Consider the following 23,329-nt stretch of genomic DNA (forward strand, 5'->3'; position numbering starts at 1 on the left):
CCTATGGGACCCCTTTGCCAACCATGCAAACCTCAAGTTCCCCCTCTACTTCTCCAGGGTGGCTAGGGGTCAGGACTCCAGAGGTGATGCCCTCCTTCTTCCATAGTGTATGGCGGCTTGTGGTATGCTTTCCCGCAGTCTCACTTTTCCACCACGTCCTCTGCAAGATCTGCCGAGATTGGGCCACAGTCATCTTGCTAGTGCTGCGTTGGCCCCGACAGTTCTGGTTTCCCAAATTACTCAGACTGTTGGCCCGCCCACTGATCAGCCTCCTCAACTGGCCAGACCTTCTCACCCAAGACTATGGCAGGGTTTTCCACCCCAACCTGGGCTTGCTCCAACTGACGGCCTGGTTTTTGGATGGGGCTCAGCTGTAGACAACGCCTGTTCATCACCGTCCACTGTATTGTTACACAGAGTAGATGGGAGTCTATGAGGGCATGCTATGCCGCAAAATGGAAGCGTTTCACCTTCTGGGCACAATGATGACATCTCCCCCTCCATGCTGTCTCTGTTCTCATCATCCTAGACTACCTCCTGGAGCTCAAGAACTGAGGCCTTGCATTCGGGTTGATCCATGTCTGTCTTGTGGCACTCAGCGCCTTCCTCCCTCCCATGGACGGCCAGTTGGTATTTGCTCACCTTACCAATACCCAGGTTCTGAGGGGCCTGACGTACTGCTTCCTGCCGGTACTAACACCATGCCCCCGCCCCCCCAGGACCTCAGTCTCATTCTGTCTGCCCTCACCTGGCCTCCATTCAAACCCCTGGCCATATGCTCCCTGGCTCACTTATCCAAGAAGGTCCTCTTCCTGGAGGCCATCACCTCTGCCCGGTGGATCAGTGAACTGGTGGCCATGATGGCTGACCCGTTTTCCATAGAGACAAGGTCTCCCTGCACCTTCACCCTAAGTTCCTCCCAAAGGGCATCTTGAGTTTCATCTCAACCAGTTCATCCATCTCCTGGTCTTCCATCCTAAACCCCACGCCACTCCCGCAGACAATACACTGCACTCCCTGGACATCCGCAGGCCTTCTACTTGGACGGAACTTGTGCCTTTTGTGCCTCCCCATGCCTCTTTGTTGCCATCACGGAACAGTCAAGAGGGCAGGCCCTCTCCTTGCAGCACACATGCAGTTGGATCTCTAACTGCATTACAGAATGCTATGTGCACTCCAGTGTGACACCGTAACTGTACCTGCAGGTTCTTCAAGATGTGTAGTTCCTATTTGTATTTCAGTGCCCACCCACCTTCCCCTCTGCTGCAGATGCTCTATGCTGTGGTAAGAAGGAGACTAAAGGCACGTCACCCTGCATGGCCTCTTATAACCTTGCAGGGAACATGTGGCAACAGCAGGTGGCCATGAGGGTCAAAGAACACTGCTGCTGAAAAACTTCCTTTGCTCGCATTTGGAATACAAATAGGAACCACACATCACAAAGAACCTCCAGTTACAGGTAAGTAACCGCCTCTTGATCCTGGCAGAAGTCACCAGAGCCGGAGACCTCCTGGACTACAGCCAGGGAGACTGGCTGGATCCCCTGATGCTCGCTCGGAGCATGGGGCTCGCCAGGCCTCAGACTCCCCGGTGCGTATTTCAGGAGGTGAGGGCTGCTTTACCGCCCACTGCTCAGGGTTTCCTCAACCGAGTCCTGTGAGAGGGCACTCCCTGCTCACCCTCCGACCCAGGCCCTCTGGACCTTTTCATTGGGCTCCTGCCCCGTGGACCTTCCCGGCCATCCCGCCCCTTTACCAAGAGCCAGCTGCACGAGTTGCAGCCAGTTCGGTTCTGGACCGTGCCACAGACACATCTGTGCATGCTCGTGCTGCACACCCTTCACATCTTCACCCTTGCGTCCTGCCCCGACACAAAGTGGCGGGACCTCCTGCCATCTGTAGAGGGTGAGGAGCCCCGGTGGGCCAGCCTATATTCCACCCTAGTGCTGAGGCCTGCCAGGGACATCAGCTGGCGGCTCCTTCATGTACTTGGCGCGGTTCACTCCCCTCCCAGACACCTGCCTCTTTTGCTGCGTAAGGGAGACCCTGACGCATGTGTACCTGGAGTGCGCCAGGTTGCAGCCCCTATTCTAGCTCCTCTTGGATATATTTTTATGCTTTTGGTAGCACTTTTCCCCTCACCTGTTCATCTACGCACGCCCTATCCGTGATCCCACAAAGTCACTGGACCTCCTTGTCAACCTCCTCCTGGCCATCTACAAAACCAGGGAGAGGAGGTTGGCCGATGGGATTTCCTGTGACTGTGGGGCCTATTTCCGCTCCTCATTCCGTTCATGCATCCAGGCAGAGTTCCTCTAGGCGGCATCCGCTGGCTTCCTTGACACCTTCGAGGAGCAGTGGGCACTGTCCGGGTTTTCTGCACGGTGTCCCCGTCAGGTTCCCTTCGTTTAGCTCTGTGACCTCACTCCCATTCCTGTTATCTCGTTAGCTGTCCCCCATAATTATTTGGACTCCTGGACCTGTGGATCCTTAGGCTGGGGGGAGGTCCTTTAGCAGTGGGCAGGCTCTGCCCGCCCACTTCCTGGAGCGCAGTGAGACTACCCTTTCTGCTTCCTTGAGATTAATTTCTTTGGGCTAGATTCACAAGGGGAACTTAGATGCCTAACTATCACTTTAGATGCCTGAGTCCAACATTTAGGCTTCACTAGCATTCAGGCCCTAGCCACCTAAAATTCCCCTAAGCATCTGAATTTCTGCTGCTGGGTATGTGTACAGCCAAAGTCCTGACACCTCTGAGCATCTCAGTGCCTCATACCTAAGCCCAAGTGGGATTCACTAACTATGCATTCCCCTCATATAGCTTGCCCATGGACTCCAATCTGGTAGGAGTGCTCAGAGGCTGCTTACCAGATTGGGCCCTGCAGAAAACACAGCTGGCAAAAGCACTCCCAGTATCCCAGTGGTTAGAGCACTTACCCAGGATGTGAAACACCTAGGTTCAAATCCCTACTTCACCTACTATAGTGCAAGACTTGAATCTAGGTCTACTGCCTCCCACATAACTGCTGGGGTGGGTGTCTTTTAATACTCTCGTTGAAGCTGTTCCACTTTGTATAAATAATAAAGTATTTATTGGAGCAGGGACTGGAACCTGGGTGTCACAGGAAACTATGTTCTTCTCTCACTGGCCCAGTGAATATTTAATTATTTATACAAAGCGGAACAGCACTAATAGCAGAGATTGAGACATACCCATCTCAGACTAGCCTGCTGGGTAGCACGTTCACTGGGAGGTGAAAGACCTGAGTGCAAGTTCCTGCTCTGGATGAGATAGAGTGGGGATTCAAACCGAAGTCTCCCACAGCCTAGTGCCTTAACACTGGGCTATTAGGTCTGGGTATATGCATACACCCTCCATTTTTGTCTTTTGTGTAGAGCCTGAGCTTGTATGTGCTTTGACTTAAGCAGCTTTGCACCTGCCCACCAGCAGAAACCTTGGCACCTAGTGACCTTATGCCCCTGTGGCAGTAGGTGGCTGAGCAGTGTTCTTTTGCGAATGTCAGTGATGTTTAAATGTTGGACCTAGGTGCCTAAGTACCTATATGAATCTGGACCTTTTGAGCCTAAATTCCATGGATTGTTTTCAATGAGACTTGTCTCCTCTAATTGCCTACATTGCTTTGAAAATGGGATTTAGCTGTCTAATTCACTTAGGCCCAGATTCTCAAGTGCCAGTGGGAGGATCTGTGCCTTAGCCCTTGCAACTCAGAGGAGAGCAATGCGTAAATACCTTTAAATATCAGGACCCGCCTTCAATGCTTATTGAAGTCAGTGCTCCTGATCTAGAATGACTTCTAGCATCCTCATGGGCAGACGATGTTGCTCAGCAACTTACTTATAGGCTCTGGGCCAGTGGGCACTGAGATCACTCAGTAACCTCCAAGTAATACTCATCACTGGCAGGGCTGAGGTGTTGTGCACTAGATCCACACAAAGATTTAGGTAGCCAAATGCCCTTTTGGGTACCCAGTGGCCTGGTCTTCACTGGTGGTGGTTGGTAGGGTATGTGGTAGGGTATGCAGCTGGACACTGCAGTGAAAGGCTCTGGTGAGGCAGGGCAGGGGCAGGCAGCAGAGAAAGGCTCTGGCATTGAGGCAGCAGTGGGGCACTAAAAATAGCCATCGGAGGCACAGCTTGGATGAGTAGAGAGCTGTGTAGGGTACATACCTGTAGGTTCTGGGGGTGAGACACTGCTTAGGGGAGCAGAGTAAAGATAGATCTACTTTGCTATTTATACCCATGCTAGGGTGTGTGCGCAGTTTTTGTACTCTAAGTGTAGACAGAGCCTTAGGTGACACTGAGACTCTCCAAGACCCCACTCAACTGCTGCCTAATCTTGTAGCGGCATACGTTTTTGCCAGAGAGCATGGGCACTGCTGCCTCAAGCTGGGTGCCTATCTATCTCACATTTTAGCCCCAGTGGGATCCTCAAAGTAGGCTCCCTCTGCGTATCTCATCTGCAGGGCCTGATCTGTTATGTATGCTCAGAGCTGGCCTAAATCCTCACAAAATTGCTGGAGGTGATGGGGAGAAAAAGGCAGCCCCCTTAGTATAGTAGTTAGGACACTCACCCAGAATGTAGGAGAGACAGATTCTAATCCCGTCTTTGCCAGATGTAGTAAAGGGATCTGAACTTGGGTTTCTCACCTCTGAGGCAAATGCCCAAACCACTGGCCTGTAGAATGATTCTGACTCTCTCTTTGGCTTATTGCATAGTTAATTAGACAGTGGAACTGTGTCAACAGAAGACGCCCCACACCAGAATATGCAGGTGAGACTGAGAGGGTGCTATCCTAGCATACCTCATGGGTTAGGGCTCTCATTTAAGAGATGGGACACCCAAATTCAAATCCCTTCTCTACATTGGGGGGATTGAACCTGAATTTCCCATCTCCTGAGTGAATGCCCTAACCACTGGGTTAAAGTCTGTAAAGGGTCTACTGCCGCCATCTCCATTTCTTGTAACACCTCCCTCCTCCCCAAACAATCAAACAAACAAACTAGCTAACGTGCAGTGCTTAATTGGTAAGGAAAGAGGTGCTGGGGCTCGAGCAATTAGGTGCAAGGGGGGGTGGTCAAGCAACTTTTTAAAACTTTCATAACTGACGCGATAAGCCCAGAGGTGCTGGGGCTATGAACTGCCAAGCGTAGAGGTGCCAGGCCTCAGCCCCGAAATAAATTAAGCACTGCTAACATGCCAAACTCCAGGAGAAAGATTACGGCTGAGAAGCTCTGGAGTTAGGTGCTTATCTCCCTGAGAACGGCAGGTGTAGACCAACCTCTCTTGTCAAAACCTAGGCAGCTCAGCATGCTGGCTTTTATGGCTCCCATGCTTATGCACCTATAGCTCCTTATATATTGTATAGGGTACTTAAAAGTTCGTCCCTTTGTGGAGCTAGCCTTACCTGCAAAAGAGCTGTTTAAAGCCTTTGGGTGTGATCTATGAGTAACTTAACTTTTATTTGCTTTTCCAAAGATGATTGATCATCTCTTAACAAAGTTGTCAATGACTTTCTGATTGCTTTTGTCTCAGTTAGTCCTTGAGGAGAACTAATCAATTAAGTAACACCCTTAAGAGTGCTAACATAAACTCAAAATTAGGGGAACTGAAAAGTAAAGCTCCTAATCATGTCTTACTCCGTATCTTGTTCAGGGCTGGATTAACCTTTTGTGGGCCTGGCACCAAACATATTTGTGGGCCCCCATGAGGGCAATGGAGCATGGTGCAGGGAGGTCAGTCCCTGGAGCAAGGGGCCAGCGAGAGGCAATGGGGAATGGCATGGTAGGGGCGGCCCTGCTCCACCCAGTGTGAGGGCCCTATTTACAAACCAGCAGTTGCCAGACGCACAGTGGCCTCCCGGCCCTGTGCTGCCAGCATGCCCCTTTCCCTCGGGGGCAGGCCCATGCCACACCACACAGCCTCCCTGCACAACACCCCCTGACTCCCTGTGTCCACAGGTGGTGGAAGCGGAGACTGCCCAGAGCTAGAGGTGCACTGGGGTCCGGCCAGGGGGCTAAGAGGAGCAGGGGATGGGGCCAGGGGGCAGAGAGGAACCCTTGGCCAGCTAGCGGACAGGCCAAGAGGAGCAAGTGGTGGGCAGGGGAGTCAGCAGGGTCTTGGGGCACAGTAGAAGTGGAGCAGGCTGGGGCCCCTTCTGAGCATGGGCCCAGCTCCATGGAGCCATTGTCAACCTGGCACTCAGCCAAATGCAACACTGGCACTTAATAATACTAATAAAAAGCCACTGTATGTAAAAAAGTAACATGCATGGAATGGCTGCAGAACTGACTCCAAGGATGTGTGTGTGGATCATACCCAAAAGGAACTTGTTTGGTGGTCTGTAGATGTTTTTCTTCCATTTCACAGTGGTTCACCTCAAGAAGGCCACAGTCGCAGCTCGCACTTTTGCTGATAGTTTTAGCATGGTGACAGTGCTTAGATACTATGGGGATGGGCACTAATTGAAAACCCAAGGAGGCGGAGAGAGAGATTTTCTTCTTACCAAAATAGTTTCTCAAGGGCACAGGTGAGCTACATGGATGCCTGTATTCCTCCTTATATGGATTTCACGTTCCAGCACTCATAACTTGGCTGCTTCCCAAAGCACTAAATTTTGCGCACACACAATTTAAATAAAACTAATAGGAAGTAATTTTAAACTGCATTGGCCTCCATGAACAAATGATGGATGAAAGGTCAGGAAGAAGAAATGCTACTGTTTTGAGTGATTTATATTTTGAACTCATATATTATGTATGTCAAGGGCACCCAGAGTTTGGATAGGCATCCTCAAGTTTTTAGACTGAAATCTACATAAATAAATAATATTTATATATTATATATATAATAAATATATACAGTGAAGGTTGGCATGAGCAGGCTAAAAATGTACGCTATTAAAGATAAATTATACTTTTTTTAAATGGAAAAGATAAATCAGCTTTTTCATCCCTCTAGGCTTTGCTTTAATTTCAGATAGCCACAACACAGCAATCATATACATAGCAAAAAAACTCGGTTCTTAGACAACACGTCACAACTTCCTACCAGTGTTAGTCCTTATTAGCAGTTCAGAGATGGACTTATACCTTAGGGCAAGGTGAACATTCAACGAAAAAGCAATTTACTTTCACAGTAGTGTCTACTAGTCCCAAGGGTAATAGAGCTGAAAATATGACGCCAAGCCAGGGGCTGATCTTGTACGATGTGGAGCACATCCTGAGAGCTGAGTCTTGTCAACACCCGTGAGGCTCAATGTGCACTCAGCCCCATGCAGGAGGTGCTCCAAAATATGCCGTTAAGCCTTGAATGCGCAACTATTTAAGATGGGAAGATAAAGCAAGAGGAACATTTTTCTGCCGCTCCCAAAATGCATAGCTAATTTGGTCATCAGCCATGTTGCTGCTTGGCCTCTGAGGAAGTGTAGCTTGAGTACAGCCGGTGAAGGGGCGCAAACAAGAGAATGGTGAAGCACCAGAAAGGGGTAGAATGGGGAGGAAATGCCAGCATGAAAGCTGACACTACAGCATTAGACTTTTCAGGAAAAGATCCATCAAGATTTAGAACAGCAACATAGGAATGATGATTGTTAAAAGTATATGATCAAATTTGTTCTGAATTTCCTGAAGCATAATGGTTTAATATTTGGCAGTATGTTATCAAAGAGCTGCATAGCGATTTAGCCTTGTGATGCTGAAGCTATAAGTAAGGTCAGTAAAATGTTTTTCAGGATTCATATCTTTAAGATGCCTCATGAGGCGAGTGCACTGATGCACTAATACTGGAAACTATGACAACGTCAGCAAGCCCCAGGGCACACTAGTCAAGAAAGACAGGACTTTAATAGAGCTGTGCGGCATTAGCTGAGCTTGTCCTCAGTAGGTACTTGGAAGGGTAACTGTAATGGCCATACAGGAAAAAAAACTAAAACATGATGCATCAGCCCCTCTTTGGCTGTTTTCCCCAAAATACTGGCTTTTTTTCAACTCTGAATAAACATGTAAACCTGCCCTGTGTCAGTACAGAATTATTTAACCCTTGTAGCCAATGGGTTTGGTGCTATGGTAGGACTTTGAGCCTTTACAACAACGTTATGAGCCCTATGGCAATAACAATGATGTCACAAAATCAGGTCAGGACCAACAAGGGACTGGGAACGATAAAGCCCTGGTTTCACCAAGTCTCTTTAAAAATATGAACGAAATACAACCAATAAATGTTTGACTTTTTTGTCAATTCTCCGTTTGAATGAGGTTCATGCTGCTATAAAACCATAGTAATTCTGAAACACAACTCTAGTTCTAGGACTAGTGTAACACGAGTCTATTAATCGTTAGTCTTCTTGGCCTATAGGGAAGTAATGTAGCCTGACTAATTTCATTCTCTGAAAGCTCACTACATGTTAATCTGTCAGAGTCCTCTACCACCAAGGATCAAAGGAATGGATTCAGATTTTGTTTTACTTCTGTAGACTCTCTCTACAATATTTTAATTTACAATTATCACTGTATTTCATATAGAGGAGGTAAAAATAAAGTTATGTTTCTCTAACAAATAGTTTTCTCATAATTGCCTTTTTTTTGTTTGCGCTCCAATGCATAGAGCAGCCAGCCTCTGAAGAAAACCTCTGCAGAGGTGTAAGAGCTGAGAATATTACCTTTATTATTGTTCTCGTGTGTGACATTTACTCCCATGTAGCATTCCACAATAAGTTATTGCCATTTAAATTCCAGTTAAGCCCTAAATCATGGGTTTAAGAAGTACATAGACTTTGTTCTGGACCTGTCCACAGCAGTGATGTGTTTTTTCCCCACATTGACTTCAACAGGAACGGCTTGCATGCAGCATTTTATAAGGTTAAGTCATACACTACAGTACATTCAATCCATTAACAGAAGGAGGCTAGAAAACTGATTATTGCTTGTATAATAGAGCAATCCACCATGAATTGGCAGGACTACCTAAAAAGTCTAGATGTTTTTTTAAAACATACGACTAATTACCAAAAACAAGACGAAGCAACAGTCCTTCTTTCCAGCCTGGTATTACACTGGAGAATTTATCACATTGGAGTCCAGGATTTGAAAGTTGCATATTTAGAAATATATAGTTCAGCTTCAAACTACCTAGGGGTTTTTTTTGTTTTCTTTCTAGGATTTCATTATGGGTCTCTCAATTTTACTCCGAGGGACGGTACAAGAAAAACTCAACTGGGCTTTTAATTTGTATGATATAAATAAGGATGGATACATAACTAAAGAGGTAAGAATTCATTTTGTAGCCACAGTAACTGAAACCACAGCATGTACGTGTCCCTTTGAGTTTGGTTTGAAAGGAACGTGACTTTAGAGAAACTGCTGTCAAAACTGAGTTCAGTAGCAAACAACTAGATAATTTTTTTTCTTCCCACCAACTTTAAAATAAATGTATTTTATATAAACTTAACTCTTTTTTTTTTTTAAAGAACTAGCCACAAATTTAGATTTTATTAGTAGTCATAGAAGACATAGCTGGCCAAATTTCTTAAGGAACGGGCACAATGGGCATGACTTTCATAGAATCATAGAATATCAGGGTTGGAAGGGACCTCAGGAGGTCATCTAGTCCAACCCCCTGCTCAAAGCAGGACCAATCCCCAATTAAATCATCCCAGCCAGGGCTTTGTCAAGCCTGACCTTAAAAACTTCTAAGGAAGGAGATTCTACCACCTCCCTAAGTAACGCATTCCAGTGTTTCACCACCCTCCTAGTGAAAAAGTTTTTCCTAATATCCAACCAAAATCTCCCCCACTGCAACTTGAGACCATTACTCCTTGTCCTGTCATCTTCTACCACTGAGAATAGTCTAGAACCATCCTCTTTGGAACCACCTCTCAGGTAGTTGAAAGCAGCTATCAAATCCCCCCTCATTCTTCTCTTCCGCAGACTAAACAATCCCAGTTCCCTCAGCCTCTCCTCATAAGTCATGTGTTCCAGACCCCTAATCATTTTTGTTGCCCTTCGCTGGACTCTCTCCAATTTATCCACATCCTTCTTGTAGTGTGGGGCCCAAAACTGGACACAGTACTCCAGATGAGGCCTCACCAATGTCGAATAGAGGGGAACGATCACGTCCCTCGATCTGCTCGCTATGCCCCTACTTATACATCCCAAAATGCCATTGGCCTTCTTGGCAACAAGGGCACACTGCTGACTCATATCCAGCTTCTCGTCCACTGTAACCCCTAGGTCCTTTTCCGCAGAACTGCTGCCTAGCCATTCGGTCCCTAGTCTGTAGCTGTGCATTGGGTTCTTCCGTCCTAAGTGCAGGACCCTGCATTTATCCTTATTGAACCTCATCAGGTTTCTTTTGGCCCAATCCTCCAATTTGTCCAGGTCCCTCTGTATCCTATCTCTGCCCTCCAACGTATCTACCACTCCTCCCAGTTTAGTATCATCCGCAAATTTGCTAAGAGTGCAATCCACACCATCCTCCAGATCATTTATGAAGATATTGAACAAAACCGGCCCCAGGACCGACCCCTGGGGCACTCCACTTGACACCGGCTGCCAACTAGACATGGAGCCATTGATCACTACCCGTTGAGCCCGACAATCTAGCCAACTTTCTACCCACCTTATAGTACATTCATCCAGCCCATACTTCTTTAACTTGCTGACAAGAATACTGTGGGAGACAGTGTCAAAAGCTTTGCTAAAGTCAAGAAACAATACATCCACTGCTTTCCCTTCATCCACAGAACCAGTAATCTCATCATAGAAGGTGATTAGATTAGTCAGGCATGACCTTCCCTTGGTGAATCCATGCTGACTGTTCCTGATCACTTTACTCTCGTCTAAGTGCTTCAGGATTGATTCCTTGAGGACCTGCTCCATGATTTTTCCGGGGACTGAGGTGAGGCTGACCGGCCTGTAGTTCCCAGGATCCTCCTTCTTCCCTTTTTTAAAGATTGGCACTACATTAGCCTTTTTCCAGTCATCTGGGACTTCCCCCGTTCGCCACGAGTTTTCAAAGATAATGGCCAATGGCTCTGCAATCACATCCGCCAATTCCTTTAGCACTCTCGGATGCAACTCGTCCGGCCCCATGGACTTGTGCACGTCCAGCTTTTCTAAATAGTCCCTAACCACCTCTTTCTCCACAGAGGGCTGGCCATCTACTCCCCATGTTGCGATGCCCAGCGCAGCAGTCTGGGAGCTGTCCTTGTTAGTGAAGACAGAGGCAAAAAAAGCATTGAGCACATTAGCTTTTTCCACATCCTCTGTCACTAGGTTGCCTCCCTCATTCAGTAAGGGGCCCACACTTTCCTTGGCTTTCTTCTTGTTGCCAACATACCTGAAGAAACCCTTCTTGTTACTCTTGACATCTCTTGCTAGCTGCAGCTCCAGGTGCGATTTGGCCCTCCTGATTTCATTCCTACATGCCCGAGCAATATTTTTATACTCTTCCCTGGTCATATGTCCAACCTTCCACTTCTTGTAAGCTTCTTTTTTATGTTTAAGATCCGCTAGGATTTCACCATTAAGCCAAGCTGGTCGCCTGCCATATTTACTATTCTTTCGACTTTGAATACCTACATTTGCCCACAGAATTTCAAGAACTATGTAGGGTACCTGTACATAAAAATGTGTATCCAGAAATGCAAGTGAACACTTTAAAATGCTATTATTTTCTAAAGGGCCTTATTCTGCAAGGATTAGGCATACGCTGAACTTTACTCATCAAAGTCAATGGGACAACTCAAATGTGAAGTGAGCATGCACATAAGTTTTTGCAAGATCAGACTCAATGTGTTTACTGTAAATGGTACTGGTACTAACAGTTTCAGCAAGACACTACATAAAGATTACAAAGGGTTTGTTTTTTTTAAAAATACAGCATTTTATTCAATGTATTGGCAGATGAATTACATGTTTATAATAATTCTTATAGAGCACTTTTCAGCGACATATCTCAAAGCACCTTACAAAAGCTGGGGAAACTCACACACAGGAAGGTGATGTGATTTTGCCCAATCACCTTCTGCTACAAATTTTTGTTGGTTTGTTTCCACTTACTGATCCACTGGAGCTTTCTTTCCACAATATCATTGGACTTTTAGATATCGTAAAGTATTTAAATTCAGAAGCATAAATCTGCATCTACTTAAGGGTTTTCAGTTACAGACGCCCCTCGACTTACACAATCGTTCTGGAAAGCCTTGTGTAACTCAAATTTTGCATAAGTCAGAAACGTATACCCGTACGTTACACAAAAATTTTCACAACTCAAAAATCCTATTTCCATAGGACTTTTTCCATAAATGTGAACTTGCGTAAGTCGGGGTTGCGTAACCCAGGGAATGTCTGTACTTAGCGTCAGTAGCTAATTTAAATTTCAAAGTGATCCATGTGCATTATACTCCTGAAGTTGTTCAATCACAATTTGACTGTGGCACAGTCTTAAATATTTCTTCTAAACAATAAATGCTCAAAAGATTTTGAGCATGTTCTAAAACATTTACATAAACATGTTTTTCTCTTCAGGAAATGCTTGATATTATGAAAGCTATATATGATATGATGGGAAAATGCACTTATCCTGTTCTCAAAGAGGATGCCCCTAGACAACATGTGGAAACATTTTTCCAGGTAGGGCAAGACAACAAAAAAGGATGGTCTACAAGAAAACTCCCATGTTTTCACTGGCACATCCTATTATTTTTGTTACTCTATCTTCCCTGTGCCCCCATCCCAACCTACTTGTCTGTCTCATCTGTTATGTCTAGACTTTTATAGACTGGAAGCTCTCTGAGGCAGGGACTGTAATGTACTTATAGTGTCTAGTAAAATGATACCCTGACCTGGGTGGCCACCAGCCTGCAATATAACTCTGAAATAAGTAATAAATAAATTCAGTGTTTTTAAGTAGGATTTTAACATGATTTAAGCAAATGTTCTTATTCTTTCTGGACAGAAAATGGACAAGAATAAAGATGGGGTAGTGACCATAGATGAATTCATTGAAAGCTGCCAAAAAGTAAGTAATGATAAATGTGAGATATTTAGTTACTCCTATCAGCTGGCTAAATGGTTGTCACATGGTACTACCAATTAGAGGATTTGGGTGTAAAGATGTAGCTTACCCTTCTAGGCACCTTTACAAAAAGGTATGTCTGGCGACCTGTTCTACAAAACAGTCAGTTACATGTGCGAACATATACAATATTTGTATTCATAGAGGTGATAGCTTTTGAAAAGCTAATGTTAACCTATTCCACTAGTGTGTTTGCATCGTCTCTTCCTATGCAAACCTACCATGTAGTAGACAAATTGTTATGTGAATATTTGAGTCTTGTGCTGGGTATATATCTGCCAGAATTCACATTTATTCATTGTAGGATAACTGAATGTGCTATTATTTAAGAACTTGTCTACAGTTAGACAAGACCGCCTTATAAAAATAAGTTCTGCAATTTTATTATGAAAAAATTAAACACCAAAGCTTCTTGTTATTTGTACATTGTACAAGGTTACAAGCTACTAGAGGAGCATGGTACATACAGAGGGTGTCATACTACATAAGATCAAGTGTTGAGATCCAAACTGGGAAAAGGGCTAGCAACAATTGATTAGATCATGCAGATTGTTGTAGCCATTGACAGTTCTTTTCTCAAACTAAAACCATCGATTCTGTCTAACAATAAATACAGTAAAATACAGTAGATTTCAATGGACATACCAGCTCTATTTGGATTGTCTTAGATAGGGGAAAGGAGATTAGGAAAATCAACAATAAGAGTCAATGTTTTGCCCTTTTGGTATATATGAAAAGGGGGCCAGCAGACAAGAATTTGCAATACAGGTATGGGTAAGCAAGACTAGGAAAAGCATGTCTATCCATGAGCAACAATTTATAAACACCTTGTAGCCCGAAAGCTGCACAGGAAATATAAAAGATGGTATGGACTTTGTCAGTTTTTTTTACTTGAACCTCTAGGTATTCCATGGGAAATTCCTGTTGGATCAAAGACAAGGAGACAGTGAGACCTAGCCAATGATGTACTATTCTTAATAGCACTTCTCATGGTGGCTAATAAGCTTTGGATACCATTGACCATAGTATCGATAGTATTCTTTGCAGTGGATCCACTCCTGTCTAAGACTGCAGTGTTGCTGAGTAAGTTTTCTTTCCTGGAGAGAGCCGATACAGGGTGCTGTAGGGTTTTATCTTGTCACTTCTCTTGTTCAGTATGTCTGGAAGGCTGCTCAGGCAGACGGATCACCAGTAGGCAGATGGCATTCATCTGTCTCCCTCTCATTAAATGCCAATTCTGCTATTTCCTCCATGCCTGACTGTGGTTTGGATAAGTCTGGGTGTAAAATTACAGATGGAATCTGGACAAGTTGGCAATGATGCAGATGGGTAGGAAAATTCATCTATAGGAATGGAGGGGTATTGTGCAGTAAGGGCTACAATGTGGTTCTTTTCCAGAATGATTCACAACTTCAGCAGGCTGTTATAGCCTTTGCTGTTTCTGAGTAAACAGATATGTTGGCACTGAGTAGTCCATCTCTGATTCATAGCATGAGTGACAACCTTTAAATCCCTACATACTTCGGGACCCAATAATTTGGAAACTCATCTCCTACATCTTGCCGTGGCTGTTAAGGTGTGTTGGGCATCAATGCCTGGAACTTGGCCTTTCAAGACTATCAGCAGATATTCTCAGTGTTTTGTTTTTCACCTGACTCCTTAAAAACCCACATTTGATGAGCTTCAGATTACTCAAAGAGAGCTTAATGATAAGCATGGTTGGGTTAGATATGGACACTTTGTTTAGGCCAACACTAAAAATTACAGGTGGCAACATGGAAGATGACATGTCAAGCATCTAATCACGCTTGGCCAAAAAAAATCTTTTTTTTTAAATTTCCAACTGTATATAACATCTACAGTATTGTAGCCAGATTTAATTTAATAGATTCTATCTTTATTATCAAACAATGGAATTTCTCAGTGCTCATTCTACGTCTTGCAATAGGTTCACTATGGTATCTTTTATTCATTAATTTAAGAGATAAAACAATAATAAAATGAACCAAAAGCTGAGAGAAATTCTCTTCTGCAAAATTATTCTGTGTAACTGCGTTTCCTACAGTGTGTTCCTGAAATACAATTATTGCAGGATCAAAATCAGCCTTCAAATGCCGGTACCAGGTCCTTGTTTTATTTATAAATGGTTGTGTGTGTGTGTGTGTGTGTATATATTAGCCCATATCACCAAGATTAATATGTTAATTAATATGCACACAGTGTGAAATGCAGTTTTTCTGATACTTTTCCATAATTTAGGAGTTGGTACTGTAATTGTGTTTGCTACACTTGCAAACTAGTTATTAGTTGGATAATTGTACATAGAAGAAACGAATGTAGTTAGTAGCCTTCTACACAAGTTATCACACTAGAACTTAAAAAAACCCCTGTAGCTTCCAAGGCCAATAGCACTGATTACAATTCCAATATATCAGAGTCTGTGGTCTTGCATAAAGGATAATAATAGGTAAAGGGAGCCCAAGAGTGTCAGTAAATTTAATTGCATTGACCTAAAAACCTATACTAGCACTATGTCAGTTGCCTAACACAATATCTGATTGTTATTAGCTCAGATTGAATAAATTCTTTCAAACAGCTACTGGTTTATAGTTGAAGTACAAAGCAACATCACACTGTTGATAGAATAGGAAGACTAAGAACAGATTCATTTCCTATTTTGGAACTGAAAAAGATGTTGAAAGAAGCTTTTAAAACACAGGCTAAACCTATGATTAGCTGTCAGGCCCAAAGTTTTCCTGAAAAGAGACTGTAGGAACTGGGACAGCTGTACAGTGCAGTGGGTAAAAAATGGGCTTGCTACCATTACAAAGACTGGTGTTCTATCCTATTATTAGAGAGGAAATTTGGACAGTCTTCCACACAGCATCACAACTCTAGTAGTGGAGACATTTTTTGCTGGTAGGTAATTGGTATTTACTGATTCTGTTTAGAACATCATGTGAAGATAGGTTTTGTTGTTGGATTTGTTATGAAGTATTTTACTACTGTTTATCACATCTGACCTCATTAATAGAGTAGAACGAATAATCTATTGAAGGGAGTGGAGGGAGGATCTATTGACTGCAGTTCAATCCATATAAGACAGAAAATGTTTGGGGGAAGGAGCCACATGATTATACAGACAACCTTCAGTAAGAGAGTACAAACGCCATTTGTTAAATACAGCTGCAGAAACCATGTGGTTTTAAGAAGATACTCGATTGTTCCTAGATGCCCAGGTTATGGACTTGGTCACGTACACTTTCTTCCAACTGCATTTGCTGAGACAAATTCACCATTTTCACTCCAATGTGTCCCTTGCTACAGTTAGCCTCGAGATTGGTTTATGGTAATTAGCTACATGACAAGACCACTTGGAAACTAGAGCTAGGGAAGAACATGGGCTAGTTTATTAGGTGGAGTTTCATGCTGAGAGTTTATCATCAGTAAGCTTCTGGGTGGAATTCAAGGCAAGGATTTTAACCTATTAAGAAAGCCCTGAATGATTTGAGCCCTAATTACTTGAGAGATCACAGCTGAAATAAGCAGTGGAAAAGGAGCTGGAGCTACCTTGGTCTAGGAGATAGCACTCTTCATAAGATACTCACTACTGAGAAAGATGTAGTATTAAATTCAAGACCAAATTATTTTCTTAGAGGTGGAGGTTAAGGGGTAGTTTTACTGTGACTGCTGTGAGTCATCATTATGTATATTTATTTAGTGGGGGGATGACCAGTACATTTTGATGATTCGAGAGAGATACACCTCTACCCCGATATAACGTGATCCGATTAACGCAAATTCGGATATAACACGGTAAAGCATTTCCCCTCCCAGGCTTGCGCAAGCCTGGGAGGGAGGGGGGAGAAGCCAAGCAGCAGCGCGCTCAGGGGAGGAGGCAGAGCGGAGGTTAGCTGTGGTGGGGATGGGTGGGCGTGGAGGGCCCCGGGGGGGGAGGGGAACCACTCCCCACCCACCTCCGCCTCCTCTCCAGAGTGCGCCGCTGCTCCACTTCTCCCCCTTCCCAGGTTTGCCGCGCCAAACAGCTGATTTGCAGCAAGCCTTGGAAGGAGAGAGGGAGGGGGGAGAAGTGGAGGGGAGGAGGCGGAGCAGAGGTGAGCTGGGGCGGGGCGCAAAGCTGCTGGTGGGTGCTCTGTGCCCACCAATTTTTCTCCGTGGGTGCTCCAGCCCCGGAGCACCCACGGAGTCGGCGCCTAGGGCAGCAGCATGTCTGGCTCCGACACACTACTCTGAGCAGCGTGTTAAGGGGACCGGGAATAGGAGGGGTTGGATGGGTTGGGGGTTCTGAGGGGTCAGTCAGTGGGCAGAAAGTAAGTGGGGGGGTCGGATAGGGGCGGGGCCAGGCTGTTTGGGGAGGCACAGCCTTCCCAACCTGGCCCTCCATAGCAAGTTTGATATAACGCGGTTAGAGTTTTTGGCTCCCGAGGACCGCGTTATATCGAGATAGAGGTGTAACTGTGTAAGGGCACTGCTAAAAGTTTAAATAAAAATGGATTAAATTAGTTCCCTATTTAATATCAACAAGCAGTAGAATCAGAGAAGACCTGCTATGTCGTACTGCCAGTGGGGAAAATCTGAGCTGAGGAGTCAACAATTTTAACAATGTATTTGGGAGAATTATCGTGCTGCATGCACGTGCTGACTCAGTTTTAAATTGTTCTTGAATCTACAAAATAGTCTCCGATAATGCCAAAGGGTTTTTTGGGGAGAATATGCTGTGCCAAGCAACAATTTCAAATATATGGAAGTTATTGACTGTACTCAAACTGCACGTATGAAGTTACCACATATTTATATACTATTTTTTTTAACAGAGTTTCAAGAGTTCAATTGATTACCTCCAAAACAATGTAGACAGTTTTAACAAAAAACACAAATTAACTTAATATGCTCTTTTCAGTTTAATTTTTTTAATTTCAGTAATTTATTAATAGTTTCGGTATTTTTTTCTAAAATCAGTACCAGTTTCAGAGTTAAGTTTTATCATCACTTATTAATTTTTCCAAACAAGTTGCTGCTGTCAGTTACTAACATTAGTGACTTCTACCCACTTTTTTCCCTCTATACACTTCTGTATAGGAAATATAAGATAATCTGACATGTATTTTTTTTCTTCTTACAGGATGAAAACATAATGCGTTCCATGCAGCTCTTTGAAAATGTGATTTAACAATGTGGTTTAGTCTGCAATTAATGGACAAATGTGAACTATTCTGCAACATTACTTAAAGCTGGATTTGCCACATTTACCATATGTAGGATTGCTCAGCTTTACACTGAGACATGTATTATGCAAATAAGTTTTGTTTTATTATAAAGACCCTCCTCCCAAAAATGATTTCCCAAAGGTTAGGATGTAATAATTTGTCCTTTATCGAATGGGATATGCTAAATATATTAGGTTTTACCCCACAACTCCCAAAAACAGCATAGCATCTGCCATTATACAGCTTTATTACCATTCCAACCCCTAGATAAAAGAGGCTTTAACACAAGGAGATCAAAAATAGCTGTTTTTGATACTTGTTTGTATTGGATTCAGCCCCCGGATTTTAAGTGTCTTAAAAATCCTTAAAAAGTGTCTTAGCCTCTGTTTTACAGAGAAATCATCCTGCATTTCCTTTTCACATTTGTATGGTGTAATGCTCATTTTTACATAATACTTTGAGTAAATATTGCTACAGTTGATGAGCAATACATATCTCCTACAACAACATCCAATTTTATTTGGCTTTCTTTCCTCTTTGATTGAAGCCCAGCTAATTTACATAAGAGGAAGAAATCTTTTTTATAATAAAAATTTTTATGATTCAGATAGACATGTACAACTGGTAGGTATTAAACAGATCATCCTTACCTAATAAATCTGCATTTATGAATTTTTCATGAAATGAGTACCTGAAGTCTTATATATTGTATGTGTAATTCTGGTTGGACTGTCAGCAAAGTTTTCTGCTCAAAATTAAGGACCTGAAAAGGTTTTGAGTTCAAATTTCTTTGTGAAGAAAATCTAGTTTTACCATTATTTCCAGAAGTACGTGTCTTACCAGTTTTAATGAGGAAAAAGGAGATAATGGTCTTTTGAAGCTTCCATCTCACTTCAGTGCTCAGAATGCAGTAATATCTAGACAGTCTAATATCTGTTTCAATGGTCTGTTTACTATGAAAAGGGAGTAAAAAAGAAGCAGAAACTTTAGCTATACACCAATGTTGTTTATAAGCAGTACTACTATTACATTCTTGAGGAACATTAATTCTATCAAAGTAGGAACAGCTTTAATTCTGGACCTAAAAAACCATAAGTGCACAGATGTGAAAGATTAAAATGGATTATCTTTTCCCCATCACAATTAACAAATAAAAATTATTGTACTATTGTTTTGAGTGATTCCAGGCCAGTACTTTGAAACGCTACTGAAGATATGCCAATCTTTATTGTGACATTTCTGCACAAAGGATGTGAAGGGGCTACTGGCGTAGAAAGAATGCTGCAACCATTATTTTGCAAAAATAAATCAGGTATCTATTCTGGTGTAGAGATGGAATGTTGAAGGCTGCTCTGCTATCACCAGTGTAGGAATAAGAGTAGTACAATACATGTACACCTGAAATTTGCTGTAGCATGTTTGCGTAAACTAAATGTGCACATTTTGTAAAATAAATAAATAAAATTATATATATAAAAATAAAATACAAGAAAGAAAAACAAGCAGAATGTTTGTTTTTTGAAAAAATACTAGACTACAGGCATTTCTTTAACCAAATGGATTTACTGTTTCAATACACGCATCCTGAATTAACTGTTAATTCAGTACTGTGCTAAGATTTAAGTTCCCAATGTGACAGTTTTCAGAATGAAGGGTTACTGGGATGGAATATGAAAAACAGTATTCCAATATCAACAGCTGGTGTTTTCATCCTATTGACGCTGCTAGAGCAACACTGTACAACTAGTTTGAAATCAGTTCTTTCGTAACAGAAAACTCACATTTTCATCTCTAACACTCATCATGGAAAGAAATCATACAAAATAAATATGTATATGCACTTTAGCAGTGAGTTAGTTACTGCTTAATTAATAATTACAATCAAATTCTACCTTTTATGTAACATTTGATAAACACAGTAAGTGTGGCAGAATTATTAAAGGAAATAGGAATGTACAGCAAAAATGAATTAACATTTACTTTGTTTACAGCTGAAAAAATGGATGGTAGATAACCAATTACTGACTGTAACTGTAAACATAAGACTGGATACACAAAAAGATTTATCTAATAAAAATGATTAACTGTTTGCCATAATTACACTTTTTCACAAGATGTTATGGGCACACTTCACTTAACCTTCATTTTTTTCTCCCAAACCAGATTACAGAATGTTTGTGGTTAGTTTTACTAGAATAAGTTGTACCATAAGGAAATTCCAACAGCATCCACAGTCAGCTTCTGACGCCCACAACGACACTACGCAGTGTAAATGACTATATGGTTCTCTCATTCAAAAGGAGATGGAACAATAGGTTGGAATTTTAGATTTGATGATAGTTACACTCTCCTGTTGATAAAAATGAAGTTTACACAGTAAGAAGCACTTAGTTCTGAAGGCAACCAAGTGGCAATCTGTGTTACAACATTTCCTTATAATTATACATATCTAAACACCCATCATGCAAACTAAACTATCAAAAGAAGAGAGTTGAAGACAAAAAAACATTAAATATTTTGAGAGAGATCAAATCTCTCTCTCTCATAGGAAAAGCAGCAGAGACAAATAACTTTAAAAAAAACATGCAAAGAACTGGTAAAACAACAGAAGAAAATAGATGGGAGAACTACAGAAGGGTAGGTTCTATGTACCAATGGCTTGTGGGTTATCTATTAACTACCGCTAAGTTCTTGCTGCTCTCATTCGAATAAATTTTTTTTTTTCTTTTAAAAGGCACTCGCAGAAAAAACATACAGGGTTTAAAAATTCCATAAGCCACGCGTTCTGCTGGGAAAATTGTTTTTAAATAATACCATTTACGGGGCATCATTATTTTCCTCTTCAATATTTGAAGTGAGTACCGAAGAAGGGGGTGGGGTGGGTGGGTGGGAGGGTGAATGAAAGAAAATCAAATGCCCAATTCGAAAGCCTTCTTACATATGTAATTCTCAATTAAATCAAGAGAAGCTGTGTGTTTGACAAAGGCAGAATTAATCCTCGATAAGAGTTAGGAGATAATTTAAAGACAACAAGGGAGGAATGAGAGAACTTAAAGAAGGGTGCAATACTGGTTAAGAATTTCTCTTAAGAAAAGGGGACAGGAAGAGAGGGTAGAAAACAGGATAAAAGAAGGAAAGGGAGAAGTGGATATCAGAATGTTGAATATAAAAATATATAAAATATCTCTTACTTTTTTATACAAAATTTTAGTATTTCTTAGTAATTGTTTTATTATTGATTTGGAAAAAATCCTGTTTGTTTGGGAAGACAAAACGTTACTACAGATAGAACATGGATCAAACTGATGCTTACTGTCGGACATTTAAATACTTTAGGTTAACTAACAAAGCCGGTATTTTAAAAACATTACATGTCACTGCAGTAGGTAAACTTTTTTCCTCACAAATTTCAAGCCCTGGAAGTAGAACTATAGAGCTCTTCTGGTGTCTAGGGAGGAAAAGAATAGCAAATGTTCCATCTCACCAGTAAGGTTGCACACACCTCCTAGCAGAAACAGTTTAATGTTTTACACACTTATCTTGCAAAGAGCATCTACGTGGACAGGCAGTTACTTCTCAATGGAGTCCCACTGAAGGGGACTCAGTGTGGGACTAAGAGGCCTGCTGTGTGGATCCCTATGTAGGTGTGGATCCTTGGAATGTCATGTTAAGGTGTGCACCTAAGTTTCTTATGAAGGAGCACAAGAAATTAGTGTGAGGATGTTTGACAATTTAGGTGTTTAAGTATTCTCTATAGAAATGTAAAATAAAAGGCTATAAGTGACTGTATTACATGAAGTAGATTCTATTTCTCTTCTATGTCACAATTCATATACAGGAAAAATAAAGCTATTTTCACATTATGAATCACTACACAACACCACTAGGCCCCAACCCTGAAAAACCTACACATATGATTAATTTTACACACAGTCGTTCCAGTGTGTAGCGTTAAGCACATACATAAGTCTTTGCAGGAGCAAAGCTTGAAGGATTCAGAGACTTGAAATCAAAGTTTTCTTGACATGATTTAAATTCAAGTATATTTTTATATTTTTTAACAAAATGTAAAATACAGAGAATAATCTGTTCAACTCACCTTTCCACCATACTGCTCTAGCTTTTGTAATGCAACAGTGATTTGCTCTTTGAATTTCTTGTCCATTAACCTCTTTGAAATCTATTGGAATAAAATAAAATATAAATATAACTTGGAAAAAAGATGATTGAAGTACAATGTATGAAAACCGACCACATTTATTTTTGCTTTAGAATACTGCTTCACCTTAGTTCAGGAAAGGGAAAGCAAAAAGAATCATTACTTTACACATAGTAGGTAATGCCAAAGTAAGACACATGGTCAAAAGCAAAAGGGGAAGACAAAGTTTTCTGAAACAAAAAACATACCTTTGCAGAAAATGCTCAGTTATTGCAATGATGGGTGGCAGTATAAAATCCATAGACAGATAGCTTTTATATTTGCTTGCAACTATTTTTGATGCAAAACAAGAGTACCAAGAGGAATACGAAACAGTTGTTGGGAATAGTCTAGAGAGTTCCTTTGCCTGTGCCCCTGTTTGTTAGGACTCTCCCTCCCTGGTCTCTTACACAGGAAGCTTTAATAGTCCTTGCCCTGATTTCTCAGGGTTTCCCTGCCAGGCCTCTCTGCCTGGAAAGATTTGGCAGTTTCTCACCTCAATGGATGCGTGTCTTCTACCTCAGAGAGTTATTCACTTTCTGCCCTGATTGCTCAAGAACTTCTCTCCCAGGCCTCTCTCACCTGGAGAGATTTTCCAATTCAGGCTCCTTCCTTAAGTAGCTCTGTGACACACCTACTAATTTTGCACTGCTGCCTCAGAGTACTTCTATCCCAGGCCTTTCTACCTGGAGAGCTTTTATAATCCTTTTAGCAGGGCTTGTCCCCTTTTTAGCAGGGTTCCCTCTCAGGCCTTTCTATCTGGAGAGCTATTCATGGTAGTTTCTGCCTTGGTTCTCAAGGTTTCTCT

The 23,329-nt window shown here is 42.3% G+C and overlaps 2 protein-coding genes across 8 annotated transcripts in view; one reads left to right on the forward strand and one right to left on the reverse strand.

The window, feature by feature from the left end:
• The window catches only part of KCNIP4 (potassium voltage-gated channel interacting protein 4), an 857,625-nt gene extending 837,812 nt beyond the window's left edge, over positions 1–19,813 (forward strand). For all 5 annotated transcript variants that reach the window (XM_074951605.1, XM_074951604.1, XM_074951606.1 and 2 more), the window contains 4 exons: positions 9,175–9,282; positions 12,546–12,650; positions 12,976–13,038; positions 18,239–19,813. In XM_074951605.1, coding sequence (XP_074807706.1) covers positions 9,175–9,282; positions 12,546–12,650; positions 12,976–13,038; positions 18,239–18,286 — 324 coding nt within the window. In that variant the 3' untranslated portion in view covers positions 18,287–19,813. The remainder of the gene's footprint in view (positions 1–9,174; positions 9,283–12,545; positions 12,651–12,975; positions 13,039–18,238) is intronic.
• Positions 18,017–23,329, reverse strand: part of PACRGL (parkin coregulated like) — a 33,587-nt gene continuing 28,274 nt past the window's right edge. Inside the window, exons 7-9 of one of the 3 annotated variants that reach the window (XR_012639355.1) lie at positions 22,423–22,503; positions 20,530–20,673; positions 18,017–19,276 (exon numbers count right to left, since the gene is read on the reverse strand). Coding sequence is in view for 2 of the 3 variants with exons in the window: in XM_074951608.1 (XP_074807709.1) it covers positions 20,617–20,673; positions 22,423–22,503 (138 nt within the window). In the remaining variant the exon portion in view is untranslated. Of the gene's footprint in view, positions 20,674–21,700; positions 21,772–22,422; positions 22,504–23,329 lie in introns of those variants that run through there. The other 2 variants (XM_074951608.1, XM_074951609.1) reach the window with 2 other exon arrangements.

The sequence above is a fragment of the Natator depressus genome, chromosome 4 (genome assembly GCF_965152275.1).
Source record: "Natator depressus isolate rNatDep1 chromosome 4, rNatDep2.hap1, whole genome shotgun sequence".
Lineage (NCBI taxonomy): Eukaryota > Metazoa > Chordata > Testudines > Cheloniidae > Natator > Natator depressus.